Source organism: Cuculus canorus, chromosome 25 (assembly GCF_017976375.1).
Source record: "Cuculus canorus isolate bCucCan1 chromosome 25, bCucCan1.pri, whole genome shotgun sequence".
Lineage (NCBI taxonomy): Eukaryota > Metazoa > Chordata > Aves > Cuculiformes > Cuculidae > Cuculus > Cuculus canorus.
Window position 1 is genome coordinate 1,107,186 of NC_071425.1, and position 21,567 is coordinate 1,128,752.

General features: G+C 53.6%; 1 protein-coding gene across 6 annotated transcripts in view; it reads left to right on the forward strand.

The window, feature by feature from the left end:
* Window positions 1-21,567, forward strand: part of SKAP1 (src kinase associated phosphoprotein 1) — a 157,760-nt gene that overhangs the window by 115,469 nt on the left and 20,724 nt on the right. For all 6 annotated transcript variants that reach the window (XM_054088453.1, XM_054088450.1, XM_054088449.1 and 3 more), the window contains 6 exons: window positions 9,182-9,262; window positions 10,161-10,244; window positions 11,846-11,970; window positions 12,705-12,768; window positions 13,540-13,701; window positions 19,397-19,459. In XM_054088453.1, coding sequence (XP_053944428.1) covers window positions 9,182-9,262; window positions 10,161-10,244; window positions 11,846-11,970; window positions 12,705-12,768; window positions 13,540-13,701; window positions 19,397-19,459 — 579 coding nt within the window. The remainder of the gene's footprint in view (window positions 1-9,181; window positions 9,263-10,160; window positions 10,245-11,845; window positions 11,971-12,704; window positions 12,769-13,539; window positions 13,702-19,396; window positions 19,460-21,567) is intronic.

Sequence of the window (21,567 nt, forward strand, 5' to 3'; positions counted from 1 at the left end):
TTTCTATCTCTTTACTGGACTGGTTCTTATTTGCTCAATGCCAGGAAGGACAAGCACGGCAAGTTTGGGCTGCGGACTTCGCCGTGCCCCTCCTGCTCCCCTCCCGGGTGGCCGCTGGCCGCCAGCATCCCTCTTCCCCACCGCCTCCCGTCCATTTCCAACACAAATTGAGGTCTCACGGGAAAGTTGGTCTTCACGTGAAACACAGCTCTGCAGTTACAGGAGAGAAACCAAGGAGCAGTGAAAAACCCTCAGGGAAATCATTTAATATTTCCAGCCTTCTCACACAGGTTCTTGACACTCGGGTCTGTGGAGGGGAAAAACTGATTTATGCCATCAGTCGTTAGACAATGTGGAGGTGAGGTCAGGCGCGGGCATTCCTCATCTCTTCCCTGGCGCTCAGAGATCCCTTGGGCAAGGTGGAATCAAAGCATTTCAAATGGTAGAGGTCATGAGAGTGACACTGTAAGAGGTAAAAGAGCACAGCCTCCTGCCTCCTACAGAACGGCTGACACCTATATATCTTCATATTGCCATTGTTTCCGCTTGAAAAATTGCACGTCGTTTGTTTTACTTTTTCCTAACCCTCCTCTCTCCTTAAATCCTCTCGATTTTCCGCGCTGATCTATAGGAATCGTTTCTGTCAAGGCTGACGATGATGTGGTTCAGAATTTTTATCGGAATGAAAGGGCTGTGCTGTGAGATGGGGCTTCAGCCAACAGGTGCCTGGTCCTTCCACAGCCTCATCGAGCCCCTGGGAACTGAAATCACATCTTCCCTTTGGGAATTCTGATTTTTGGCTGTGTCGAGGGGCTTGGGTTGAGCGGCTCCTGGGCATGGTGGCGCGATGCTGGGTGGCAGAGCACAGCAGGGAGGGACGGCGGGGCCTCGAAACACGATGTGCCTTGGACCCCCAAAGCCAGATTCCCACTCGAAGCCCAGGCAGACATCCCAGCAGCTCAATGTGCTGCTGCGGGCACTGAGAATTGGTGTTTGCTGCTTGGGTCCCTCTTTTCTGGTGTTCCCATCTCTGACTGTTTCTCTTATTTCCTTTATTCTCATCATTTCTTCCTGGCAGAAAGGGTCACAGATGAAAAATGTGGAGGGGACTGTGGTATTGGAGGACAGGAGGGCTCAGGCTTGCCGGGCTTGGTGTTTTTTGAGGTGTCACAGCTTTGTGATGCCTCTGTAGAGCAGCTGAGCCCTTTCTGGTACCCACTGGGGAGGAAGGCCGAGAGGGATTTCTGGGGCTGAACCCAAACCACTGTGCTCCCATCTGGACTGATGTCCTATCGCAGCACAAGGTGGACATGACAACAGTCCAAAACTCCAGAAAAATTAAAGTGGGTGAAATATTTCCAGTGGGAAACTCCTTGGTAGGATACCCACATCTGCTGGGAATGAGGAAAAATGGATGTTGCAAACGCCTCGGATCTCTGTATTCAGTCCTGCTAGCTCCACAAGTGGGTGTTTAATGAAGCCGGAGAACGGCTGAGCAACCTTCCTTCTGGCAGAAGGAGCCGACGTTGCTTAGCTGCACCCTGCATCGATAATCACCGGTGCCTTTGCTTGAGGAGCAGCAGGGAGGAGAAGGGCTCCCGCTTGAGCATGCAGCAGCAGGGCTGCGTCTCCTGCCGGCTCCGAGGTGCGCCCTGCAACACCGCATCCCATCCCTGCTCTTCCACTCCTTTGCTTTTAGCTCACTGCAAAGGAGAAGCATCTCTAAAGGCATCTTGAACAAGCAGCGAGGGGACCTGTGTGGCACTGGTCATTGCCAGGGACCTCTCTTTGCTCGTACAGCTGTGGTGGGCTCTGGGCTTGAGGGACATGGGTGGGCGAGTCCCGTTTGTGCACTGTGGCTCAAGCACATCCCTGCCAGCAGCCGTGCACTAACAAACCCATCAGCACCATTAGTGGATCAGATCCGCAGCTGCCGTTGAAGCCAGGGGTGTTTTTATGCAAGGATGTCTGGATTGAGGCAGTAATTAATAACCGAATGGCTGTGCCTGTTATTGCATCCCCACGGCTCCCATCCAAACTCCCGCCAGGACCCCTCCTGGAACCCGCTATGAGGTGAAAGAGGGATGGAGAGATGATCCCACACCAGGACCAGCCAGGGTGCACCGTGCTCCCCGGTGCCAGCGGGGGTTTCGATAAGGCTTCGGATGTCGAGCTTAGGTTTCCAAGGTGGTGGTGTAACATCAGCGAGAAGCAAATATTTGGCCAAGTGCACCCTGAGGTGGGATGGTGTCCGGTGGAACCGCACAGCGTGCCCATATGTTATTACTTATCCATCAGCCTCTTTGAGTAACGACGTACAGGGCCAGGGTGAGGGTTGGCTTTTGTCAAAGCATATATTTCAGCGGCGTTTAAATAAACTCATCGAGCTGCACGTCTCGTGAACTTTCCTATTCCATCTGTCTGCGCCGAACCACCCATGGAAGGAAATGGATGAGGCCTTCAAAGCTCCACCAGTCCCCGGAAAATGAGCCATTCCAGTTAACAATAAATGGTGGCTGAGTGGGGCACACATGAGCGGCCTCGTGAAGAAGAAAAGAAAGTTGAGCTTAATGAAGTCCCCGCGCCCGTGTCCCTGCGCGTGGACAGGAAAGGACGGGTGGTTTATAACTGTTTATTGGAGTTAATGGTAATAAATTCCTCACTTGTGATGCATTAACTTTAATGTTTTCATTACGTGATGATTTAGGTTTTCCCTTTTCGCGCTGTAAATCATGTTGTCCCGGTAGCACAGCAGGTCGAATGGCTGACATAATGTTATGTTTGGGGGAGAGAAATAACAGGGGAATGAGTTACATGGATTATATATTTATATATTTCATACATTATGCCTTTTTTTTTTTTTTTAAGGGGACTTTAAAAAAATCGCATCCTGGGGAAGCAGTTGGACAGGCGGCCGGGGGACGCACAGCCCCGTCGGAGCTGCGAGATGCGGCTGCGAAGGGCTGGTTTCCATGGCAACTCCCCAAATCCGCTTGGTGCTGAAGGGTTTTTTTTTCCCTTCCTTCTTTGCTGAGTGCGAGCCCTTGGCTAATGAGCTGTGCAAATAGATATTGAGATTTAGTGGTTTTTATTTTGCAATTATAGACTTAGTGATTTGGAAGGAAACTTTTGGGCCAAAGGCTCTGCCTCCGCTTTGAATTCTCTTTTCTTGTTTTCTTTTTTTCTTTCTCGTGGCAAAGTTGGTTGAACTTCAGACTTTGCTGTTTAATTTTCCAGACAGAATTCAAAACACCAATAAAAGTCAGAGGCTGTTTTCCACCCTCTTGGGCTGAATCCCAGCACGATCTCCAGTCAACTCCTTGCCGTTGACTGTCTCTTCTCTTGTTTGCTGATCAATCATCAACCCACTGCCATGGGCTCCTCTGGAAAAACAGCGATGAATCCAACACTAACTCGACGTCTCACAAAGGTCCATCTGTACGGCCCCTATTTATCAGTGTTTGGTAATTAATTGCAGTCCAACAAGGACATCGGGGCAATGCAGTTAATTAGGCATCGTTCAATCCCAGGTGAGAATTGTGGTTTTCTTGAGTGACTTCCATGGATTTTGTCTTTGCTCCTGACTGTCAGCACTTGTCAAAAGCCTCTACTGTAGCCCAGGACCAGTTCATCTTGGATCCTGCCTTCAATACTGGTCTATACTGGCTGCTATAAGGGAGCATTCAGCAGTTCCCCACCTGCCTCCAAGGATCCAGGGCTGCATCCAAAGCCTTGGGACCAGCAGGGAGAGGAGGGGATTCTGCCCCTCTGCTTCTCTCTGGTGAGACCCCACCTGGATCCTGCATCCCGTTCTGGAGTCCTCAGCAGAGGAATAACATGGAGCTATTGGAGCGAGTCCAGAGGAGGCCACGGAGATGATCCAAGGGCTGGAGAACCTCCTGTATGAGGACAGGCTGAGAGAGTTGGGGTTGTTCAGCCTGGAGAGGAGAAGGCTGTGGGGAGACCTTAGAGCAGCTTCCAGTGCTGAAAGGGGCTCCAGGAAAGCTGGGGAGGGGCTCTGGATCAGGGAGTGCAGGGACAGGATGAGGGGGAATGGCTTTGAGGTGTTCAAGGCCGGGTTGGATGGGGCTTGGGGCAACCTGGTCCAGTGAGAGGTGTGCCCATGGCAGGGGGTGGGACTCAATGGGCTTTGAGGTCCCTTCCAACTGAACCCATTCCATGATTCTATGAAGCTCTGGGTTTAGCTGGAGGTTTTCGATGGTCTGTTTGGTTTGGGATGACTTGTAACTTCTAAAGGCTCCTGAGCCTGAGAACAACTGCTCCTGAAGCTGAACACAGGGATATTTCAGTTGATAATTTCCTCTCGATGATTTGTTGCCATTGATTTTTAGCTGCTTTCTGCTTGCTGACTGGTTTTCAATCGAGGTAGTTATCCTGGGGTGGATACACCCTGAATTTTGCTTACTGGCCTCTTTTGAAAAGTCAAGCTGAAGCCTGAATAAATCTTCTCTGCTGTGCTTCGCCTTTCCTTCATCTACTTTCTTATTTTCCTGCTCAAAAAATGCAATAAAATTAGTCTGGCAGATCCATTTCACGTGATCCATGTTGACAATTGTTTAGTTCCCCATTTTCTTGGAAGTAGTTGCTCATTTTGCTCCCGTCGCTATAAATGATCCTCAGCCGTTTCCAAGGCGCTGAAAGGTTCGTCGATGCTCCCAAAGTGCAGAGGGGAGCGTGTCCGAGGGGCACCGAGGGCTTGGGAGGCACTGAGGCGATGTGCTGTGACCTGGAGCAGGGGGATGAAGAGACAGGGACTGGAAGGGCCGCTCTGATGGATGGTGGCTCACCTCCCACCATGGTCTTTCTCCTCCTGCTCCATCTGGTAGGGGCATCAGTCTGTGCCCGTTGCTGGCTTCTTCCCCAGGCTGCAGGGCACTGAGAAGGTCCTGCCCAGCTGTGCCGGAGGTATCCAGCTTCTGGATACAAGTTCCAGCACTGGAACAGGTTGCCCAGGGAAGCTGTGGCTGCTCCATCCCTGGAGGTGTTCAAGGCCAGGTTGGATGGGGCTTGGAGCAACCGGATCCAGGGGGATGTCCCTGCCCATTGCAGGGGGGTTGGAATTAGATGATCCTTAAGGTCTCTTCCAACCCAAACTATTCTATGATTCTGTCAGCCTGGAGCTGAGCAGCTCAGCTCGCTCTCCTTCTCCCACAGGGACTGGACCGTGGGGTAGATCTGGCTGGGAGCTCTGTTATGGAGGATTTTGGGGGAGAAACTGTACTTGCGTGGTCGTAGAATCATTTGGTTGTAAAAGACCTTTTGGGATCATTGAGTCCAATCGTACTGTACCAATTGTGATGGGAGACAGCGAAGATGCTTTCAAGATCCTCAGGATCTTAGAAGAAGGTAGAGGCTTCGATATGGAAAGCATCATTGTCCCATCAGAAACCAAACGGAGCGTGGCTCACGAACAGCTCTTCGGCTTTGCATGGAGGAATCTTGTGTTTGAATGGACCCACAAATGCCACCCGGCCGTTAGTGCCGTCAGCCCCACGTCCTGGACCCGGTTGCGGTGGCAGACCTTGGTGGTGGGGGAGATTTCTGAAAGCTTTCAGCATTTCCCGAGTCCATCTCGCTTTGAAGCTGGCGGGAGGCGTTGTTTGTCTCTTTCTGATTGTTTTTGTTCTCATTAGCTTCAACGGGAAAAGAGCGCGGCCACCACGGCGAGCTCGGGGAAATGACAGCCGCTTGTGCTCTGCTTTGAAATGTATTTGGGTGTTCCCTGCGAAGTCTCCGGGAGCAGAAGCTGCTCTTGGCGCATTTGAGCCTGGTGAATAAACTGGAGGGTGGGGAATTAGCTGTAACCGTCTTGCCTCTGTGCTCCATCCCTTTGAACAGTCGGTTGATGTGACAGCGTGGGCACCGACACAGCCCCCGGGCGTGTTTGGCTGCAGCGACTGTGACATTCTGTGCAGCTGCTGTGGATGAGTCAGAGCCCACAGGGGCGAGAGCTGAAACTCAGAGGTCCTTGAGGACACGGCGAGGATGGGGTGGAACGGTCACGGCGCTCAGCAGCCAAACTCCTGGAAACTTTGCCCAAAAGATGCCGTGTAGTCAGCAAAGCCAAACGCTCAGTCGCGGACCGGGGTTCAGCCTGGTGCAGGAGTGAAGCCTGGGAGGCTCAGAGCATCCTTCAGCAGCACCGGGGGGTGGGAATTGCAGTAAAGGTTGAGATGCAATGAAGAGGGGAAAGGAAAGAGCTGCTGTCTGCTCCTGCATCCGTGGATGTGGGGCTCCGGCTCTGTTTTTCTCCCACTCCTGAAATGCTGCATCTTTGTTTCCTCTGCAGAAATGTCTCTCCAGGCTCACAGACCAGAGCTATTCCCGGTGCTGCCGATGTGCAGCCCTTCCGCAGGAGCTCCAGGTGGAGCGATGCGGGTCGGGGATTGGGAAATTCATCTGTGGGAAAACCCTTGGGGATGAGTGGCTCCCTCGGGACCCAGGCTTGAGGCTGCAGAGGGTGGAGGAGAAGCCACGGGGGGTTTGGGGTGCTGGTAGCACTGGGAGGGGTCTGGGGGAGCTCGAGGGGCTCATCGGGCTCAGCCTCGGAGCACACAGCACGTGGAGGGAGCAGCACTGCCGGGACCAATCATCTGCTGGGGAAAGGGTGGGTCAGGGAGATGCCAGGGTGGAAAGGGACCGCTGAGACTGTCCAAACACAGCCATAGCCCTGCAACGCTGTGCTGGGAGCAACCGGAGAGGGGCTCTGTGTCTGGGAGAGCACGGAGGTCTCTCTCGGATGAATTTAAGACCTTTTCTTCCTCTGTTTTTATAAATGGTGAATGGCCGTTAGTGGTTGGAGCAGATGACCAGGTGATGGGCTGGCTTTACCATCACTTAGAGCCCTAGAAGATGTGGTGAGCTGCGATTTACCTGCCAGCTGTGTGCTCCTGGGGCAGAGACATCTGGCAGAGGCTGCCTGGGCAAATAAATCCTCTGCCCTCAGAGACCGGAGAGCTTTCTGGGCTGAGCTCCCACCTCTGCATCTTCTAGGTGTCTATTAAGGTGGTTGAAAGAAGTAACTCCCCCCAGGGACTGTATTTGCAGGTTAATTCAGCTATTTGCTGCCAGCAAAAGCCATCTGGATTGTCGTTAGGGGCAGGCTGGGGCTGTGGGGAGGGACAGGGGTGCCCCATGGAGACCCAGTCCCGGCTGCAGCCAGGCAGAGCCCTGAGCGCTGTGTCTCCTGCACTCGCCCACCTCGCACAGATTTAATCTTCCCAGCCCGGCGTTCGCAGGGCTGCATTAGAGGGGCCACGTGCAGCGCATGGGTTACAGCTGCCATCTTCATGTCATAGGCTGTAAAACTTAAAATTGCCAGAGCCCTTTGCAATCGAATCAGCCCTTGCAACCCCTCCTTAATTGTATTAGTTTGTCTGAGCGGCCACCGAGTATTTAAGAGGAAGGGAGTCTCCCTGCACTCTTCTTTTTTCTTGTTGGGAAACTGAGGCATGGTGGCCCTTGCAGTGCAGGAGAGCTGTGGGCTCCTGACAGGGCTGCAGAGGTGGTGCCGCAGAGGCACTGCAGTGGAGATCCAGCCCTGGGGAGCCACGGCCACAGGCGAGCTCCGAGAAATGATGGGTGAAGGGAGAAGATGTAGGGCTGGAAGAGGTTGTTGGTGCCGCCCATTGCATCCCTGCTGCTTCCCCGCTTTGGTTGCTCTTTGTGGTGTCTGAAAGGTCCCTTGTGCTCCCCTCAGTCTCTCTCGATAACCGAGGAAAGAGCAGAAAGTGCATCCCGAGGAGGTGGACCAGGGTGGCCGGACACATCCCTGCCTTGGCTAAAGCGACAGCAGCATCCTGCACGCCGGCGACTTCCACAGCCGGATCTGTTGGGGGAGCGGGGGCAGAGGGAAGCCCCATGCTGATAATGGACTGAAAGTAAATGAAATTAAATAAGCGAAGCAGCACTCGCAGCTCCTGCCTTCCCCCCTGGGTAATTCAATTCGAGCGCTGGCGCTGATGGGATCTCGCCGGGGCTGCCTCCGTCACCCCGCTGGGGTCTGGATTCTTAACGTTGAAATAAAAGTTTCACTCAAGCATTTTTTATGCTCCTGCCAGCGGGATCAGCGTGCTGGCGTTGGGCACATTAATGTAATATTCATACTCATGGGCTCTCCCCGTGCGTCCGGCAGCACTGTCCCATTTTCATAATTATAGATGTCCCATAAAATGACATTTAGATTTGCATTCACAAAAGGGGTTGGGGTTTGGATTCAAGAAGTCAGTGCGCATTTTTGCAAGTCAGATGCTCGGCATTGCAGGGGAAAAGCCTGAGTGGTGCTGGGCGGGTGCTGGGGAGCAGTGAGACTTCTGTGTGGGAAGGGGCTGCCTGTGTCCTCCAGGAGCTGCAGCAGGGCAACCCCACAGCACCCCGGGCTTCCCCCAGTCTGAATCACCTGGGACAGCTTTGCACGAGCCGAGGATTTGGTCTTCGAAGGATCCGGCTTCCAGCCAGCGGAGGAGGCAGATGGAGGGGAGCCTTTCCACCAACCCAAACATTGCGTGTCTGCACCTGCCCTTCACCCCGAGACCCATTTGAGGAGGATTTATAGCGAGATCAGAGTTTGCAGACTATAAAACACAGAAATGAGAACGGGCTATGAATGAGGGAGGTGATGGGGAGGTGGACTGGGACGAGAGCTAAGTTAGTGAGACACGCTAAGGACACAAGAGAAGCTCTTGTGACCCGGGGTTCTGGAAGTTCTTCCCGCTGAGAGAGCTGCCAAGGCTGGGCACTGGAGAGGGGATTCGTGGCATTTATAATGATGATCTGAGGGCTGGAGCACCTCCTGTGCGAGGACAGGCTGAGAGTTGGGGTTGTTCAGCCTGGAGAAGAGAAGGCTGCGGGGAGACCTTAGAGCAGCTTCCAGGACTGAAATGGGCTCCAGGAAAGCTGGGGAGGGGCTCTGGATCATCCCCTGGACCAGCCTCAGCCCACTGAGTTTGTGTAGCTGTGTGAATTGTGGCCCTGGTTTCCTTGAGGACTTCTGGGAGCCAGCAGCCAGGATTGGGAATGGCTGGTGAGATTGTGATAGACCGTGATTTTCACCTCCAGGCGCTGATCTGCCTTCCCGGGCGTCCTCAAGGCTGAGAACCTTGGGCTGAGGGGTTGTGTGAATGGGAAATCCCAAAGCTTTCCTTCGCTTTGCTGTCCGTAGGGTTGGAGGAGATAGCACCGAAGCCCGTTCAAGACACCGGGAACATTTTGAAGCAAGGATATCTGGAGAAGAGGTCTCGAGGTAAGGCCTGATAGGTACATCATAAGGAAAGGTTTGGGGATGTCGCCTCGGGATTACCAAGAATACAGACGTTCAGATGAAGAACAAAGAGGAAAACCCATCTTTCCTGCAAGTTTATCTGTAGGCGCATCCAGAACCTTGCAGGCTTTTTTGAGGCATCACACACAGGGAGGGCACAGCCTTTATTTATTCCCTTTTGCCGATCATCAAAATGCACAAAGTTTAAACCCCAGAGATTGGATTAAGCAGCAGCCCAGTCCTGTGAAGCAAGATATGCCCTTCTAACGAGCATTACCTAATGAGGATAAAACCCCAGTGAAGACAAGGTAGTCCGGACATCGCGCACATTAGCGAGTTGAGATAAGGACTGTGAGTCAGCCGCAGGTTTATCTTGATTTCACTGACTCTTGTGAAAGCTACAAATTATTTGCTCATCACTCAGATTTTATCTTGATTTATTTTCTGTGTGGTAGAGGGTAGGAGGTGAGAACAGCGCTGGTTTCCTCAGGGCCATCGGCAGAGCTGTATAAGCAGCCCTGTGCGTGTTTGAGCTTGCTCCAATTACAGACATTTGCTTAAACCTCAGCGAGGGGGGTTTAACCCAAAGCTGTGTTCCCTTCCAGTTACAGGACTAAGGGTCAGAGCAGTTCAGCTCAGCTCAGCCCTGCTGGAGAGGTGGAGGAGCCTTGCAGGGGCTCCAGCCATGCAGGACGGGCTGAGTCTTCCTTCCTCGGTTGAGGTTCTTTATCTAAATTCGCTTGCTTGAATTTTGTGCCAGAAATCTGCAGGATTTTGATGGGGAAAAAAAGTCTTTTTTCCTCTAAATAGTCACCTGAAGCATGTTCTGAAAGAACAGACATTGGTATTTTTCACTCTTTCGCTGTCCTTTCCTTTCTAGAGCACAGCTTCTTCGGGTCAGAGTGGCAGAAGCGGTGGTGCGTCCTCACCAGAAGGACCTTTTATTACTACGCCAACGAGAAAAGTAAGTGGAGAGGTGTCTGCCTCCAAATCCCCGAACTGTGGGTGGTGGCTGAGGGCACGGACAGGGCTGGAAAAGAGTGGGAGAGCCCTTGCTGCAGGACGGGCTCATACCCGACAAGAGAAAAGCACGTACCATGGGATGGTTGTAATTCCCTACCAAGGCATAACACACAGGTTCTCCTGGAAAGGTTGATCTCAGCTTACTTTGGTCTTGTTGGCTTGGTTTTTTTTCCCCCCAAACACCTTCATAGGTGTGGAACAAGACAACAGAGACACAGGAAGAGAGCTGTATGTAAATCAAATGCTGTACCAAGTTTTCCATTAGCCATCAGCTGGGCTCCAACCCCCTATGTGACCATATATAATCCGTGTGTCAGCGTATATAAATATTTTGCAGTCATGCTCCATCAGGTACACATAAACAGACAGCTAATATCTCCAGCAGAGTTTGGCATGATTAGATATACGGCCTTCCTCTCTTCCACACATCCAGAAACACAGTATGCCAACGGCTTACAGAACACACATGGACATCCTTGGTTTTCGATGACCGAGTTGGCAGCTAGGACAAGATTAAACTCCGACTGGTCGTGGGGATGAAGCTGGGTCTCTGTCCTTCCTCCACATCTTTTGTCTGAGGTTCTTGAGCACCTTTTATTTCCAAAGAAGCCGCCCAGCTCCTCTCACCCTGGCAGGGCGCGTGCAGGGCCATGGGCTGCTTGGGCTTTCCTTGTGGAGGTAGATGGGTTGCTGTTAGGTTGCTTGGTTGATATTTGGTTGTGGGGTTAATATTTGCCTGTTGGGTTGATAGCCAAGGGGCAGTGTTTGGCTGTTGGGTTTATGTTTGGTTGTTGGGTTGATAGCCGAGGGCTCATTCTTGGTTGTTCCTGGAGTGGATGAGTGGTTGTCACCTTCCAAATGGTCTTCAGAAGGCAACAGAGTAGAGCAAACCTGTTATCGATGGGCTGAAATCCAATTCTAGGGCTTGACCTCACCTCTGGAAGGCTTTTAAGGATCTGCAAATCAAAAAAAAAAGGTTAATAGCAACTGCCTGCATGGCATCCCATGCTTCCTCGAGAAGATTCATAAGGAAATAATGAACTGGGCTAAAGAAAGATGGCTCAGATGACTGCAGTGAGGTTCTCTCTCTCCGCCCTGGCTCACACCGGCCATATGTGTGCATCAACAAGATCTGTAGGCCAATTCCCAAAGGCCCCACTAAGTTTTTCTTTCTGTACACCAGCTGGATAATTCCTTACCAGCAGAATAATCATCAGTCTCCTGTTTCCCCGAGTTACAGTGGTCTCTGCTTCATTACAACCGCCTCATCTCACGCAGCCTTCTGACCCTGGCAGCCTTCCGCTGGCTGCTCGCAGTCTCCTGAGGCTCAAAAGGGCATCCTCTTTACTGTGTCTTTATGAAGATATTATAATATTCCCTTCGGATTTCCTGGGAGTGGATGTGCTTCAGCTGAAGGGGGTTTTGCCATTTCCCATGGACTGTGCCTCGGTTTCCCTGTGTGGGTAGCAGACGTTTGCACCACCCAGCAGTGCTTGATAAAAAGGTGCAAACTCCAGATTTCGCTCATTTCTCTTCTTCCAGGCAAGCAACCTAAAGGAACCTTCCTCACCGAGAACTATAGCGCCCGGCTGGCTTTCCATCTCCGCAAAGACTCTCGGAAAAGATGCTGTTTTGAGTTAATCTGCCCTGGCAAACGCACCTATGAGGTAGGAATTGGGTGAAGAAATGGACCTTCTGTGCTGGTTCAAACACTGGGCATGAAAACACACGGTCGCAGGTCCTGGGGCAGAGGTGCAGGCTGGACGTGTAGGGTCAGGGAGGCTGGGAACCCCCACCCCCGGTAAAACAAACCAAAAGGCACAGCAGAAGGTCCTGATGATTCTCCTTCGTGGCAGGTCATCTCAGCATGGACCTTCCCTTGGCACAAGAGTGGTCCTGGGCTCTCTTTGTGCTTGCGGGGCACGAGGGTTGAGAAGGACCGTGGTTAGAAGCAACAGAGGATGGGGTTTGGAAAGCCCATTTTTGCATCAGCAGTTCAGAGCCAGGTTAAATTTAAACCTTCAATTTGTTGAGCATCCAGGATGGAGCCTAAAAGTGGTTAAATGAAAAAGCCGGCCCAATCCACAAAGAGTGCTTGAGAGCCTTCCCGAGCTTCAGGAGATTTTGGATGTAGAGTCTTGGTTCAGAATCAGTGGGGATTGTGGTTTTCATCTGAATTATTTTAATGAATTAAGCTTGACAGCCTTCCTCTGGGACAGTCGAGCTTTGTTCCGCTTGCTTCCCTGTTTGGAACATGGAGATAAAGAAGTGAAATGGCTTTCCCAAAGTCACGAGGTAGACAATGGCAGATCCAGGGTCTCTATCTCCTATTTCAGCCGCAAATCTTTTCCCCCTTCCTGCATACAAGGACAACCACAGTAACAGGTGAACTTCTCTCCAGTTCACAGCCCCAAGCCCAGCAGAGGCTGAAGACTGGGTGGATCAGATCCAGTTCCTCCTGAAGGGTGAGTCTGGCAGCTTGGTCTGAGCCGGCACGTCCTGTTTATTTGGGCAGATCTTGGCAGCATCTCCCCACCCAGCCTGGGCCATTTCCTCCAGCAGCAAGTGGTCTTATGCTCATTGCTGAGACCTTGCTGGGGTCCCTGCATCCCCTCTTAGCGAAAAAGAGAGATTCTGGGGCTTTGCTGTTTTGAGCAGGTCGTTAAAAAGAAATGGTTGGTTGAAGCCCACAGGCATTTGATTTCAGCTTGAGAGCTTTTGGCTGCTTTTGGAGAATAGAGTTGTGTGATCTCTCCAAGGCTGCAGGTATCATCAAGTGAGACAAGAAAAGGAAACCTCCTCACTGCTAGGGTTGCAGATCAGCTGCTCCATCCTTGGCTGATGAAGGATGGGGTTTGGCTCCACTGGAGTTGCTCCAGTTTGAAACCAGCAGTACTGAGGCAAGACTCCAGCCCTGCTAGTGGAAACCCTCTGGAACCGTGTCAGGCTCAGTTCCTTGAAGCATTTGTTGAAATTGGCTTTGTTCTCTGGCATTCGCTGTCCTTTCTTGGGCTTTCCCTTTGTTTTAGCCTGTTCTCAGCTCCTGTCTCATTTTCTTTCCACCAGGCGCTCATGGGTCAAGGAAGGGGATGGTTCACCCCCTGCAAGGTCCATAGTGAGCACAGAGTACGGTGGCACAGGCTTTGTTACTTGATTTCAACTTTCTGAAAGGACCAGCCCGCAGCTGGTACTTCCGTTTGCTCTTTTCTCATTGTGCTTTTTCTCTCTCCGGCCAGACCTGAGCTCCCTCACTATCCCATGCGATGAGGAGGACGAAGAGCTCTACAATGACGTGGACAGTTCTGACTCTGTGAACACAGCATCCTATAATACGACGCTGAATCAGGATGAGACAAACATGGAGATGAAAGAGGAGGACATCTACGAGGTTCTGCCAGGTAAGCAGCCAAATAAGCAGATTAGAACCTGAAACGTCGTCTAGCTTGAGCCCTGCAAACACGGCAAGAGACCTGGGCTGCATCACACATGGATGGGAATGAACTTCTAGGGCTCTGCTGAGTTTAACAGACCCATAACTCAAAGGTTTGACTCCGTTTCTTTGTTCGGACTGGTTGATGGACCACAAGAGCAAACCCTTTCTGGTTTGGAGAGGTTTGTAAATTCAGGTGGGGCAGCTTTTAGTGGTTCTGCTCCATTCAGCTCGAGTAACATTAATTTTGGTGAGAGTGGAATCTCTGGGCTGTGTTACCTGGAAAATCAGACTTTAGATGATGAAAATGCTCCCTCCTGGGCATGCAGTCATGGCTGTAACACAATTATGGGCCTTCCAAGAGATGATAAAATAACTGCATTAAAGACTAGGGCTCGTTCACTAACAGTGCACAAGGTCTGGAGGCAGCAGGGCAGCGGCTGCCGGTTAAAGGAGCCAGGAGCAATCTTCCTATCACAGAACCAAACAGCCTGCATGGGTGACACGGTCTGCAACGTTTCTTACCACAGTGTGACATGCCCAGGGCTTGGGGAAAGGGTCACCTGAGCCTTATTCAACCCCATGTACTCTTCTGCCTCAGCGCCGAGGCTGGCGTCACCCAGCTCTCTGCACCCCAGGAGCAGAGTACCTCGGTGTCTGCATTCAGAGATGCAAAAGAGGCCCTTGTTTCTTATTATTTATTTCAGAACTTTATATTTGTAGTGATTAAAAAAAATATTCAATGCACCAGAAAGTTTTATGGTGCTTGAGATCTTTGTCTCGTTACTGCTGCCAAAGGAAATCTCTGCTCGGCACTTTGCATCCAGACAGCTACCGGGAGCAGAGCTGTGGCTCCAGGGCTGCCTGAACAAACCCTCAGCCTCCCTCGGTCTCTCATCTTTCCTTCCTGACCTTCGCTTTCACTGTTGACATCCTCAGCAATTTGGGCAGTGGGGTTTTGTCCCTCTGGGTGTACCCACGGTGATCCCTGAGCTTCGGGGAGGCTCCGCGCGGTGGTCCCTGTGCCCGTGGGGCTGAGGGGCTCTCAGCATCCCCGGCTGCTTCGGCAGCTGTGTCCGACTCCTCGCTGCCTTGAGGCTGCCCGCGCTGAGTTCAGAGCAGGTATCAGACATGAGGTTGGTTTCACGTGGCAGATGGTGATGCTGCTGGGAGCTTGTGCAGTGTGGATTTAGGAGCAGACTCCTCTGTTGCTCCGGCTCTGGGATGCAGAGTGGCTCAAAAGAGCCGCAGCCGACCCCGCCAGCCAGCTTCGCCCGTGGTCCCCATGGATGCTGCTGCTCTGCTCCCACGCATGGATCAGGACCATGGTGCTGGGGCTGCACAGCATCGTGGTGGAGGAGGGAACATCCCAGCCAAACCATGCCTTTAATTATGGGCTTTTACTGGATTTCTGTCCTGCTCCTTCCAGCTTCTCTAAAGCTTGCGCTGAGGTTCCTTGGGCAGCCGAAGGGTTGTTCTCCAGCTGCTCACCAGCCCAGATGTTGCAAACAGCGAGGTCGAAGCCCCTTTGTAGCAGGGCTTTTGGAGCATCCTCCAGCCCCAGCACGTGGGCATCCCGGGCGCTTTGCTGCTGTGCAGAGCCTGCTGGGGTTTGGCCATCATCCTGCACCCAGGTCCGGGCTGCGCTGAGCCGCGGTTCAGGACCGCTGCCTCCCCTCACCCCCCTTCTGCTTCCTGGCCATCCAGCATCCTTCCTGCAGCCCATGGCTGGAATCGCGCTGACGGGCGAGGACGCAGCTCGGACGCCGTGCCCGGAGCTGCTGGTGGGAAGCAGAGCCACAGCTCTCCCGTCTGGGCAAGATCCTCAGCCCTGGTACACCCCAGTTCCCTGCCTGGAGGGTGCTGGTGGCCCGCGGCTGGAGAGGCGGATGCTCAGTGCGTGGGGGCTCAGGGGCACGGAGGGGGGTCTGCTTTGCCCTGAGCTCATCCCCCCAACCCTTCGCACCCCTGGGAACCCCCAGCAAGCAAAGTCTCCATCTCCTGTGGGCCTGACTGCCTCCCTCGTGTCCCGAGTGGAAACAGAGAAAGAGGGAGAGAGAGAGAGAGAAAAAAAAGAAAGGGAGGGAGATGAAGAGATAATTTCCTCAGCAAGTCATCGTCGTTAATGAAGTTTTACAAAAACAGATACAACCAAGGAAAAATAAAATTTCACAGGTGATAAATTTTTCCAATTTCCCTGGCAGAATTCGATAGGATTGTTAAATTAAGAGTGAAGGTGTCTGTTAGGAAGCAACGAGCAGTGATGGGTAATTTTATAGAGTGGAAAATTGAATCAAATTGCTACATTAAAACACAGCTCCTCTGAGAATCCGCCCGATGCCCGGGCTGCTCCGGTGAGGCGGTGGGGCGCGTGGCTCGTCCGCCCCACAGCCGTGCGTGGGGCTGGCGCTGCCGTGGGGCTCTGGAACCTGGTGTGGGTGCCCAGGGCTGCCCATGGGGATGGAAAGGCGTTTTCCGGAGGGTAACGTGATGCTCTGCATAGGGAGGCAGCACAGGGGAGAAGCAGAACAGCCCCCAGGTGATGCATTTTTCAGCGTTTCTCTCTGATTCACCACCATAAAATGCAGATATTGGGTGAGGCCAAGCAGCCAAGCCCTGGGAAGGCAAAGCGTCGCTTCCAGCCTTGACTCGGAAAGCACCTGGGTGCAACAGGCTGCAGGGCTGTGGCGTGGAGGGGAGCTGCTCGCATCGCCACGGGCCCTGTTCATGAATTGCACGGCTCAAAAGCAGCAAGGGCTGTGCCTGGAGCCAGGCGTGCCCGAGCCGTGGTGCTCAGCAGCACCCCAGGATCACCGTGGCCATCCCAAGGCATCCGTGCCGGGCTGCGGGTTGGGAGCAGCTGGCCCTGCTGCTGCCTTGCAGGAGAGGAGGGGGTGCAGGAGGGCAAGCGAAGGGGCTTGGATGCTGTCAGCAGAGGGTAAGGCCCCTCCCCACCGCGTTTTCCTGAGAAAAGTCCCTTGCAAGTTTCCTCCCTTCCTTCCTCAAAGCGTCCGTCCATCGCAGCCCTCCGAGGAGCTCGCTGCGGCGTGGCCAGCTTTGAGCACGCTGGGCAGAGACGGGACCGAGCATCGCCCAGGGTTATCCTCTGAGCATCTTTTGCAGAGTGAATGGTTAGCAGAGGCTTTGAGAAGAAAGGGAAACTGAGGCACAGAGGACTGAAACAAAAGAGGGCACCTTGTCTAAGCTGTAGGGCGGTCAGCTGCCCAGCTGATGGCTCCAGTAGGCGATAGAAACAGGGATGGGGTCCATGGCTTTGATTTCTGGTTAGAACGTGCCTCGTTCCATCAAATAGGGACTAAGATGGCTCAAGGTGGGACAAGGAAAGAGATCTGTTCTGGAGAAGCTCCGTAGCCCCTCCCCGGCAGCCTCACACGCTCCTGGAGAGCAAAATGTGTGGGAGCAGCGTCTCCCTACGGGGCCAGGACCCGCGGTGCAGCCTGAGCTCTTTAGGGCCATAAATGTGGCTCCCCATGAGCTCTATCAGCAAAGGGCAGCATCTCTGCAGTCTGGGGGGCTCCCAGCAGAGCGAGGAGGAGGCAGGACAGGTGGATCTTCCGGGGATCCTTGAGGCACCCCCAGATGCCCAGCACCCTGTCTGGGCAGAGCCGGGAGGGAGCCAGCAGTGCCAGTCCCCTCCGTGCGCAGGATTTGTGCAGCTTTGCTCATCTTGGAAAGCCAGCGGCAGCGTTTCCTCCACGGCATGCGTTTTCCTGTGCTGCTGCTGGCTGACACTTCCCAAGGAGCCTGTGTGTGCCAAGAGGTGCGAGAAGGGCTCCGGGAAGAGGTTTCCTGAGGACAGCCCAGCTCCGGGATGGAAGCGGTGCCTGCAGGATGCAGGCGTGGAGGCGAGCCAGCGGGGTGCACAGCACGGAGGAGAGGAGGGGGTGGCTGTGGGGAGCCCTCGGGTGCCCGTGTCACCCACAGCGGTGGGGGAGTGGGTGCTTGGCAGAGCCACGTGTGTCCAGCAGACAGGACGGGGGTGGGCGCGTTGCTGTAGCATCTCCCCAAACGCACGGCCCCGTCACGCTGAGCACTCAGGGGTCCCGGTCCCGTCCTCCCGGCGCTGCTGGTTTGGAGAACGGCTCTGGGATTTCCATGGCACACAGGCGCGGGAGCTGGTGGCACATCGCGTGCCAAGATGGAATTGGGGCACTTGGTGCCATTGGTTAAAGTGTAAAGGAACCCAGATGCAAGGATTTGGGGTGCATGCGTGGGAATGATGTGGGGAGAGTGCTGTTACAACTACATTTATATTCTCTTTTACAAATGCAAAGAGCAGGCAAAAGCCGCTTTCAATAATTTATTTTAAAATCAATGCTAACGAGGTTCTGTCTCGTCAGCGGCCGAGTTTTACAATAAAGTCTGATTTATTTAGAAAAGATCTTCAGTGCCGCTTCCCATCTAACGGGGAGGAAGCGGCGGTGACCCTCCAGCCTGGGATGCAATTTGTAATTGGCAGCGGAGCTCGGACCTGGTTTGCATTGATCAGTGCCAGGTGGGATACATGGCCCCGCGTCCTCGGGAAGTGCCGGGCGATCCGGAGCTGTGGGAGCGGCAGGAGACCCAGTGCTCTGTGTGTTGACTCTGCCTAAAGGTGACAGCAAAGCCGCGTGCCCTGGGATGCAGCAGGGATGCCTCTCCTGCACCGCACAGCCAGCGGCAATGCGAGAGGTGTGGATGAGCGATTTGACGTGCTGAGAGGTTTCAGAATTGGGGTTTATTTGTATTATTTTATTAGGTTGCTTCTAGTCTTTATAGCTGTGACGGCAGCTGCTGTGGGTGCTGTGCACCCGCTTTGCCCAGCACCCCCAGCAGCTCAGGCTGGGCAGGTGGGACCTGGCTTGGGGTTGAATAAACTTATTTAAACTTATTTCTGTACAGATCCTTGCCCCATCACTCGCTGGCCATTCTTGCAAAGCTTCCCTTAGGAAGAAATGTTTCCCTGTGAGGGTGGGTTGGCCCTGGCCCAGGTTGCCCAGAGCAGTGGTGGTGCCCCATCCCTGGAGGGGTTCCAGGCCAGGTTGGATGGGGTTTGGAGCCCCTGATCCAGTGGGAGGTGTCCCTGCCCATGGCAGGGGTGGGACTGGATATGCTTTGAGGTCCCTTCCAACCCAAACCGTTCCATGGTTCTATGATGATTCTATGACTTCCAGCTCCTCTCTCCTTAACCTTTTCCATGGCATCACGGCTTACTGTTTTCTTGCATCCTCTTTCCGTGTCCTCAGCAGCCGTGCCGCCCTGCCCGCCCTCCGCTGCCTGGGGTCCTCTTTCTCTCTCCTTTCTGCTTCTGTCCCCCATCCTTCTCCCATTTCTGTCCTGGCCTTTCTCATTTTCCCTGGGCTGCACGTCCTGCGCAGGAACCGTCTCTTCCTATAGGGCACTCGGCAAAGTGCTGCCTGAATTTATGAGGCTATAATAAGTGATTTGTTTTTACCACTGTTAACAACAATTCATATTTTCATGCAACACGTTTTAAAATATTATCTGTGACTTCCTCCCTTCCACTCTTCACAATTAAAGCCAGAGATTTATTATTCTGACAGTCGGATGCTCTCGCAGCCCTCTCCTTGCCGGGGGGTTCGGTGCAGCACGAACACTCATAGCCCTTCCTCTGACTTCTCTGCTCTGTTTTCCACCCCCAGAGGAGGAGCTGGAGCCCCCCTTCCCAGAGGAGCCCGAGGATGCTGGAAGGAGGCAGAGGAGAGGTAAGAGTCCACCCTGTGGCCAATGCAAAGGACCTCCAGGTCATGGTTGAGGAGTCTGAGCGTGGTCACATTTGAGAGTTGTGGGGTGCATGGAGGGGTGTGCGGAGGACAGGAGAGACCCCCAGAGGAGACTCTGCAGCTGGTGAGGTACAAATAAAACAAGTTTGGGGATCTCCCCCATCTTCTCCATGCTTCAGGCATAGGGGGGTGTCTCCCTTTTGGACAGGCACTCCATGAGGAGTGGCCTTAGTGAGCTCTCCATGGAGGAGCCCCAACATCCATCCCCCGTCTTGCCTGATGAGATCTGCGTGCTGATAGATCTCCACGGAGGCACCCCCATCGCTGTCCTTCATCCCATCCTGGACCATGGAGAGGGAGCATCCCAAGGGGCCGGGGAGAGGTGCTGAGGCAGAAGCAGCCTGGAGAGAGGGCAGGAAGCGAGTTGCGGCCCAAAGGAAGCCACCGCAGGGAGGAATCTTGGCACGGGAAGCCGGAAGGACACGCACCACCACCCCAGCAACCCATGCCGTCCGCTCGGAGCCGGCGGCCCAAGAGCCTGCCATGGTCACCAGAGCCCCCACCCCTGCTTTTTCCTTAAGGACCTGCACCATGGGATGGGAGCGGAAGATCTGTTTCCTCCCCAGTCCCACCTGCTTCACTTTCCATCGCCGCTTCCTCCCTGACACAGGAAAGCAGCGCTTCTGTCCGAGCGGCCGGGGTTGGACCGGCTGGGGGTTTCCTGCATCCCGTCTCGCTCCTCACCACATGGGAAAACGCCTCCTCCTGGCAAAGCCCAGCTCTGGAGAGCTTCCTGCACCATCCTCCTGCTCCAGAGCTTGGAGGGGATGCTCTTGCTGGGCTCACAGAGTGCCTGCCCGGCTGGGAACCCGCAGCAGCCATCCTGCTCGTTGGGAGATGGAGACCGGAGGGTTTGGATGCTGTGGATGGTGGGTGGCCAAACCAGCTTCACGCCTGCTTGTGCCCTCCTGAATGCAGGAGCAGCCCAAGCATTGCTCAGCTGATTTATGCCTCCCCGCAGCCCCCATGGCCAACCTTGCCCAGGAACAAGTGATAGCGTGAGAGGAAATGACAGCAAGTTGTGACAGGAGAGGCTTAAACTGGATATTAGGAAAACTTTCCTCACTGAAAGGGTTGCCAGGCTTTGGAACAGGCTGCCCAGGGAAGGGTGGAGTACGCGGTTGAAAGCCCTGTGGATGTGGTGCTTGGGGACATGGTTTAGTGGTGGACTTGGCAGCGTGGGGTTTGTGGTGGTTGGACTCGATAATTTTAAAGGTATTTTCCAACCTAAATGATTCATGAGTCTGTGATTCCTGACATTTCTGGAGAGCCTGATCCAACAGTTCCCTTTGGCCAACATCAACCACCCTGTGGATGTTTCCTGTGCCTTTGCCACCAGCCCAGGAGGGTGCTTAGACCTATTTCTACCAAAATCTTGGTAGCACCGCCAGGGTTGAGTCCTTGCTGCTTGCAGAGACCACAGTAAGTCAACGTTTGACCACTCCTTGTGGTTTTGCAGAGCTTGTTTCCCCCCAACCATAGCACGGGGACTTATTTGGCCACTGGAGTGTGAGGCAGAGGCCGCCGGGACCAACACCCAGAGCTTGGAACAAATGATGTGCTGCTCTTTAGAAACTGTCCTGTGGTCCTAAGCAGGGCTGTGCATTCCTCCACGGACATGCCTCGGAGCGGGGTAAGGAAAGCAGAAGGCGATGGGACGTGCACGCACACACACATATATTTTTCTTCGCCTTTCACAACGGCCCCAGCATTTCAACATCCAAAGGACCAGGCGACAGGAAAGCAGCTGCCCCGTGGGTTTTCCAGCTGGAAGTGGGGCTCAGCGGGGAGCAGAGCGCGGCTTCGTGGCGGGTTGTGCCAGAGGTGATGGTGAACCCACACCCCAAGGCCACCTCGAGGAGGTTGGCTCGCGCCTCTCACAGCCCTGCCAGCCGTCTAACCACCCTGCTCGTGCTCATTAGCATCTGCCTGGCGGTTGTAATTGTTGTTAATCGTTATAACTGAGTTCGTTATTAGTGTTGTCGTGATTGCTTTAAGGCCTGTGTCTGTTTTTACGCTCTTTAATAGAG